The sequence below is a fragment of the Pogona vitticeps genome, chromosome 5 (assembly GCF_051106095.1).
Source record: "Pogona vitticeps strain Pit_001003342236 chromosome 5, PviZW2.1, whole genome shotgun sequence".
Taxonomy (NCBI): domain Eukaryota; kingdom Metazoa; phylum Chordata; class Lepidosauria; order Squamata; family Agamidae; genus Pogona; species Pogona vitticeps.
The window spans coordinates 119,239,211-119,247,443 of record NC_135787.1 but is presented as its reverse complement, the minus strand read 5'-3'; the positions used below and the strand labels follow the sequence as shown (position 1 = coordinate 119,247,443).

Below are 8,233 nucleotides of genomic sequence, written 5' to 3'. Positions count from 1 at the left end.
GAACTAGAAAGGGGCATAAACATAAAGTTTGAATTCTGAACAGAAAGGAGGGGTGTGAAGTGAAGATTCAGTCCATTCAGTTCCATGTCTGGTACTCAAACCCATCTCCCTCTGCTTTCATTTCTTCCTGACGTCTGCTCCTAAGATACTACCTTCCTCCTCCCTTCTGCTGAGAGTCCCTGTGAGGCCTTGGTGGTTGCTGACAGACAAAAGAGACATCAAGACGCCCTTCTTTCAGTAGCACAGCTGCTTCTGGTGGTCTTGGAGGCAGGAGGCCCTTCTTTTTTTCTCTCAGTGGCCTTTGCCCCCCCCATGCCCCCTCAAGGAGGAGCTGTGGGTTCAGTGGTGCCAGACTGGAGGCTAGTTGCCTTCCTAGTGGCCCACCTGCTCTAGCTGGGTGTTTTCTGAGGAAAGAAAATGAACTGGGTTGGTGGTTCTCGGTGAGTGAATCCCCAAAGGCCTTGTGGCAAAATGGGTCAGGATGACATACAGTTATGTTTGTTTTGTTCAGGTTTCCTTTTACATTCGTTTTCGGCTCTAGGCCTCTCAAAAGGTTTCATTAAAAGCCAAAAAGTGTTTGTTCACATGCCAATGCAGCGATGAAGTGGGAGAAAAACCATCCTACCTCTTTGAATTTCTGTCAGGATAACTGTGTGTGTGTGTTGGTGGTGTTTTAAACAACCATATTGGAACACATCTGTGTGGGTTTGATGTAAAAACACTGCTTCTTTTTCATTATAGCTTTTAATTTGCAGAGCTCTTCATCATAAACTTTGTGTTCACTATTACAAGAAAGTAGGCCCTTACTATTCTTATACCAGAAGTGGGGGGCTTCAGAGGCCATTCTCCTTGATTTCCACATGGTGTAACGTGCTTCCATGTGAGGAATGTTGGCTTTGTAAAAATGGAACAGTATGTAGTAATGTAAACCATAACTATAGTCTGAGCTGGTACTTTCTGGTTTATCACTTCTGCAGTGGTAACCTTTGTGGAGAGAACAACACTAAATGTGAATCAAGAGCCTTCTAGGTTGTTCCTCGTTATTCCTGAAGCTAGGTCTGCATTTCAGAAAACCAAAGATGTGTAAAAGTTTTCTTTAAAAAGTGAGGTGAAAGGGCTGTCTTTCATTCATCTTATCTATGTGCATATTTACTGTAAAATTGTTTTTACATTTTTGGGGGGTTTGCAACAAAAATTCCTGTTCTATGTGGGAATGAGATAACGCATAAATATTACACGTGACTATCTTTATTATGTCTAAGTTTGGCTGTCCTTGCATGACAGACGAGGAACATGTGATGTTGAAGAATTCTATTTGCCATCAGCCACAATGATGTTGGCTGATGATCAGACATGATAGGAGGTAGGACCCCAATAAGATGTGAATGGGAAAAAACATATTTCAACATAACACAATAAACTTGATGACTGAATTAGTAACATGGGTGAAGGGGCTCGCACTCACCCTGCCTTCTACTTTTGTTAAATTTAGCTCTATTAAAGGGATAAAAGAGTTAAAACAAAAGTGTCTGCTGATATTTCCTCCCTTTTCTATCTGTGTGCAAGGAGTGAAGTCAGAAGGAAAAGTAGAAGTGTTTCCCCTGTACAAAATTGGCTAGTCTAGGTTGGACTTTACATAGTTACATGTAGGTAGAAATTGTAACTTTAACCTGAATGCTAAGCAGTTAATGTAATATGAGTTTTGCTTTAAGCCCCTGGATCTGATTTGGTTGATGCATTTCACAACGACAGACATCGCATTGTCAAACTTCGGGCATCTGCTGCAAGGGCCTGCTGATGGATAATGCAGTGCAGAGCAATGGCTTCCTCCACACCCTCCTCTTCCAGTTTTTTTTTTGAACAAGTGCCACCAGTCCATTTTTCCTCCCTGTCATTGATGGCGCTCCATCAGTTGTTATTTCAACAAACTTCTTCCATGGCAAACCGGCATTCTCAGTGGCATCACACAGCTGGTGAAATATCTCCTGAGCTGGCCATACATTGGAATTTCTGTGAAAAATTCCTCCATCACTTCAAAAATGTCATCAACACCATGGACATACATTGTGAGCTGGGCAGTGTCGGTGATGTCTGTGGTCTCATCAAGAGCGACTGAGTATACACCGAAACATTTGGCTTTCTCACACAGTTGGTCATAAATGTCACTTGACAGGTCAAAAATGTGCTCTGCCACGGTGTTGGCAGAAAGGCTGATGTTGCTAAACTGACCTTCCTTTTCTGGACAGAGTATACTTGCAGCCTGTAATATGCACTTTTTGACAAATTCACCTGTGAATGGCTTTCCTGCTTTAGCAATCCTCTCACTAACCACATAGCTAGCTTCAACTGCTGCATTATTCTCTTTGGTTGATTTATTGAAGAAATCTTGTTGCCTCAGTAGACATGTTTTAAGATTGGCAACCCGGTTGGCTCTCTCATCTCCCTGGTATTTTGCATACTCCTCAGCGTGTCTAGTTGTGTAATGACATTTCAAATTGTATTCCTTGTGCACCACAGCTTTCTCCGTGCAAATAAGACACGTCAGGGTGCCCCTGTGCTCAACAAAGAAATATTGCATTTCCCACTTTTCCTGAAATTGTCTGTACTCATCACCAACCTTTCTCTTCACTGCAGGCTTTGAAAAAGACATGTTTGGGGCTGTGTAATATATATAATTCCACTTGGTGTCACTGTCACATTGAAGTTTCAACCAAGTGTTTAGCCGATGCACAGCAAACGTTTCAACGCATGGAGAACGTCATTTCCACTTATTTTTCTTGTAACAGTAGCATGGCGGTCGGCGGATAAAAGCCCAGTAGCAGTCTCCTTTGTTTTGATGCTCAATGTTCATGTCTTTCATGATGACATGAACACCATGGCATTTGTAGATGGTAGAAAGTATCAGGATAGCGAGCACAAAAAAGGCAACTGCTCACAGACTGTTATCCATCATGCTGTTGTTACAGGAAAAAGAAGCGGAAATGACACTGTGCTATCGTTGATGTCATTTGTTTTGATGACTTTTACATCATATAGAAATATATGTAATATATTGTGTGAGGCAATGCAAATAGTGTGATGCAAATAAGAAACAATGACCCACAAATAATGGTGCGACCCTATAATTGGTCCAAGGCAGCCAGCCAGGCATGGAAGAAAACACTCCATGGCAATGCTGCTGTAACTTTCACTCATTGAGAAATGTATCTCTGCTTGCACCGTGATGGGTAGGTTTGTTCAGCTCCGCACACAACACTGTAAAGTGCCATACATATCAAACACGCAGGCCGCACTGACATTAAACTTTCATATTAAGGCTGGGACCACAAACTATCATCTCGAGGGCCACAATCGGCCCACGGACTGCAAGTTTGAGACCCCTGGTCTACAGCATCTTGTTTTTATCGGTTGATGCTGAGATTTGCTTCAGAAAGTCTGGAGGCACACAGTCACTATTGCCCTAAATGGCTTAGGGCCTATTTAGCAAAGGCATTGACTGTCTAGAGATATAAAGATCCTTGGGAGAAGCTTTCTTAAGAGCATTTAGCAGCTGCAGAAGCCTGGCTGATGGTAACAGTACACAAGAGAGGGCCTTCTCTGTCATGGAGCCCAGCCTGTGGCACAGGCTTCCCAAAGATTTGTGATCAGCAGCCAGTTGTACTCCTTTTAGACAGGGTGTAAGGACCCATCTCCTTTAAATTGGCTTATGTATGATATTCTATAAATTATTGTGATGATTTTAACTATTTGTACACTTCAACTATTTTAATGTTTTTTTTATCATGTTTGGTTTTACTGTATTTGATTGAATCACAGAATTTCTTATTTACTTTTTAAAAGACTTTATGTTTTATTTTAATTGTTGATTATCAGCTGCTTTCAGCATTACTTAGTACTGAAAAGGGGAGCAGAAATGTAATTATTATTATTGATGATGACTATAATAATGGTGATATAACAACAACAAACATATTATATCGCCATGCATACATGCATAGGTTGTTCCTCCTTTTCGCACATTGACTAGAGGTTACTGATAAACAAATAAGTACACAAAAAATGGATAATAAGATAGCATTTTAGTAATTGATAAGTATGTTATCGATTAGTTCCTGATTTTTAAAGAAAACATTTTAGATTGCAACCTCAAAAATCTATGCATTTACAATCTGTGTGTTTGTTTGACTTTTGCAGGTCAGCTAACAATCTAGCAAACTGCAGAAGAGGCTTTATTATGTAATATCCAAATAATTTCTAAGAAAGCTGTTAGAATTCATTGTAAAACTGTAAATTATTCATCAGTGGTATTGATCAATTGAGATTTTAGAAAAAAAATTCACCTTTCTTAAATCTTTCCATTTTAGTAAAAGAATCTTGCTTACCAAGGAGAGAAGGAAGCAGAAGGTAAACAAATGTTTAAATTTGAGGGAAAACTTATCACTCAGATACCGTAGAAATAATAGTAGGAATAAAAACAAGAGGAGTACAGAGTATTTTTTAGTACCACTGAGGCTGGAAACAGGTGGAACCATTGCTGATGACTGCACATTACAGTATTTTTCCTGTTTATAAGTTTTGAAGATTTTTGCAGTGTCTATAAAATTATGTGATGAGAGACAATGGACAGATACAAGAAATGAGGATGTTCACCACAGGCAACTACAGCTGTGTCATAATATATTTTCTTACTATCTATTTGAAGCCTGAGTAGAAGAATATTCCATGGCAATACATTCATACATAGGTGACATGAGCAGGGAGATTCAGAACCTGATACTTGGTAGAACCCTGGTCCCTCTCCTTTTAGAAATTAGCCAATGGTGAATAATTTTTTATGAACTGAAAAAATGTTACACCTAAGAGCCGGGAATAGTCTGGAGGCACCTGATGCTGAGCTAAGCAGGAGTGAATTGCTCAATGAGAGTTTAGAGTCCTGGATGAGCAGGGTAATATGTAAGTTAAGAAATATTTTAAAAAACATACTAATTTTAATTTGTATTTAGACAAGGATGGTGTGGTTGGGTACACCTCAGCTGAGTCACAGCATTTAGGATGGAAGTCAGACAGAATAACATAGAACAACAGCAGCAAAAATAATTCTGAAATGTAAATATTCAAGGAGAATAGGATTTAATACAAGTGTGCACTACATGTGAGGCAGAAATAATCCCAGATGTTGAATGGTGTTACTGTTATGTGCTGTCAAGCCACACCCAGCTCTTTGTGACCCCATGGACCAGAGCACGCCAGGCCCTCCTGTCTTCCACTGCCTTCCGGAGTTGGGTCAAATATTGTAACTGCTATCTATAAAAATAATAATCAGAGTTTTGTTTTTACCTGTTCATTGAACCCTTTTGTTCCTGTGCAGATTTTGTTTTGTTTTGTTTTAAATAGCAGTGGTTGAAATGCTGTTCTTTTTTTTTTCAAACTCTGATTATTATGGATTTCAGAATGTATAAGATACTTGAGGAGTAGTTTTACCATCCCGCAGTACATTTCCATGACCACACAGGGATTTGAACCCAGGTTTCTTGAGTCCTAATCCGTCACTATACCCACTCTACTACACTGGCTCTCATAGCTACCCAAACCCATCTATAGTTTGCTATTCATAATTATAATGAATTTGTGTACCTTGTACACACTGCATGTAAAAACCATGCACTGTGGTTTGGACTCAGAGGTGAACTTTTGGATGTGGTATTTTTGTTCATTGAGATTGTTTTTATACTTTAAGTTCTACAACAAAAGTGAAGCTAAATTTAAAGATGATCCTGGATTTTCAAGGGAGCAAGAAAACTGCTATAAAATGTAGCCCAAGAGGCAATTTTTACATGAGCTTTTGTATAGGAAGAAGCAAGGCATAGAATAGTTTGCAGCCTCTTCTGGGCTAAATTCCTTCAGAATTTCCAAATGATTTATTTTATTACAATGACTTAGTTCAAGGTGTGTTGTACAACAAGGTGTGTCGTATATTTTGGGGGATGTTCCTTTTCCTTAATATGTTAGATTGTAATATTGAATAACCTTGACAGTTAATACATGGTAGTATATGAGTGCAATCTTTGTATCTGACAGGAAAATTTGCATTACAGTAACATCTTCTTTTGTCATTTTCAATATGATAGGACTTCTTTGAAAAGGAAAAACTTAAGTCAAAGATGAAGTTGATGGGGATATCTTCCCAAAACAACACCGCTGTCAGTTTAGATCTTCTTAATCTATATGTTGTTAACCAGATATCTACAAAGAAAGGTTATACTGGTGAGTTCTATAAAAAATTTAATTGATGGATTGTATAATCAAAAAGCATTAGTTCTGAAACAAATTTCTTTATGCCTCAGTAGCCCCAATGTTAATTAGATCTAGAATAACAATATTTCCATATTAATTGGATTTACTAGAACTAAGAAACAATACAAAAAAGACAGTGACCCACAGTACATAAGAAGTGAATCACATCAAAGATGAATCACATCACATCTCATGCAACATCCTGTTTACACTACCATCAGCTATTTGCCCATGGGAACCTTACAAACAGGGCATGAATGCAACAGAATGCCACTGTTCATATTTCCCAGTGATTGATAATGAAGCATACTGTTTCTGCTGCTGGGGAAAAGACTGTATATAATAATTGGCCAATATCTTACTAGTGTTTGCGTAAGGTTTGTGTAACTTGCTGTGGTTGATTATGGCTACCTGATGAGGAGTAGCTGTGCAATAGTTGATGCCACAGTGTCACTTCTTTCTGCACCCTGGAATGCAAAAATGCATTTCAATGGGTTTTTAAAATTCGCTTGACAATGATTTCGTTTAACAGCAATTTCAACGGAACAGATTATCGTCGTCAAGCGAGGCACCACTGTACTGGTGTTGTCCTGTACTTCAGTATTTTGAAATAGAATTTCATGTCCAACTTGTTTTAGGGCATGTTCAGCTACTGCCGATTTTTCCGGTTGTTTTAGTCTGCAGTGTCTCTCATGTTCTTTGATTCTGGTGTGAATGCTGCGTTTTAGGGTTCCAATATATACCTGGCCACAACTGCAAGGTATCTGATATACTCCTGCAGTAGTGAGGGGGTCCCTTTTGTCCTTTGCTGACCGTAACATTTGTTGTATTTTTGTGGCGAGCCTGAATACTGTTTGTAGGCTGTGTATTTTTCAAAAGTTTCCCCATGAGGTCCATGACCCCTTTGATGTATGGCAGAAATACTTTATTTGTGGGTGGCTGCAACAGAGCACAGACAGAATTCTGACTCCTGTCCTCGGAAGATGCCAGCCACAGAGACTGGTGAAACGTTAAGAAGAAAAACCTTAAGAACATGGCCAAACAGCCCGTAAAACCCACAACAGCCACCAGATCCCGGCTGTGAAAGCTTTCGAGAATACACTTTCACTGTGTTTGGCTGGTAGGGTCACGTGCCCTACACTTATATGATGGTCAATCACTTCTAACTGCCTTATACCAATAAATTTGAGAGGATAGCTATAAGCTGGAATGGGCTTGGTGGCATATTAAGATGTCATTACTGAAGAACGATCTCATATCCTTATGAAAATATTACATGCACCTATTCAATTTACTAAAAGGGCTTCTATCTTTTATTTCTACTTCAGACAGAGTGCAAAAGCCAGTTCCTGTGGAAATTAATAGAGGAATAACAAATCATTTGAGAAGACATAATGTAGAACTTCCAAAGTCACCAGAACGCAGACCGTGGAAACCTTTCTTAGATGATGTCCAGCACAGGTATCTGTACAATAATAGTTACCTCTTACATAACTGTAAAGTATAATATCTTAACATACTTTTAAATAATAGATACAGTTCCATCCTCTTCAGGTAGCTCTAGCAGTTATTTTTACTATGTGCTGAAACGAAAAATACAAATATTTTAACAGTATTTTCAGCTCAGTGATTGATTCTTAGGTCATACGTATGCCATTATTTCAATGACGATGTGAGCAGCTTATAAGAATACTATGGAATTTGCTTTATCCAAAATATCTAGTTCAACCTCCTGCCAGTGCAGGAATCCACAGATAAAACATTTCTGATAAATGTCTCTCTGTTTAAAAATTTCCAACAAAGGGAGATTTTAAAACATCTTTCAAGATTGTCCACTCATGCTTGAATAGCACCTATCACCAGGAAGTACTTCCTAATGTTTAGTTGGAATCTCCTTTCATGTAATTTATATCTACTCATTTGGGTTCGATTTTTTGGG

The 8,233-nt window shown here is 38.8% G+C and overlaps 1 protein-coding gene across 1 annotated transcript in view; it reads left to right on the top strand.

Annotated features, from left to right (window-relative positions):
• The first annotated feature begins 417 nt into the window (after window positions 1-417).
• The window catches only part of REDIC1 (regulator of DNA class I crossover intermediates 1), a 31,680-nt gene continuing 23,864 nt past the window's right edge, over window positions 418-8,233 (top strand). Inside the window, exons 1-4 of the mRNA XM_078394383.1 lie at window positions 418-440; window positions 4,365-4,404; window positions 6,129-6,264; window positions 7,623-7,755. Of these exons, the coding sequence (XP_078250509.1) occupies window positions 418-440; window positions 4,365-4,404; window positions 6,129-6,264; window positions 7,623-7,755 (332 nt within the window). The remainder of the gene's footprint in view (window positions 441-4,364; window positions 4,405-6,128; window positions 6,265-7,622; window positions 7,756-8,233) is intronic.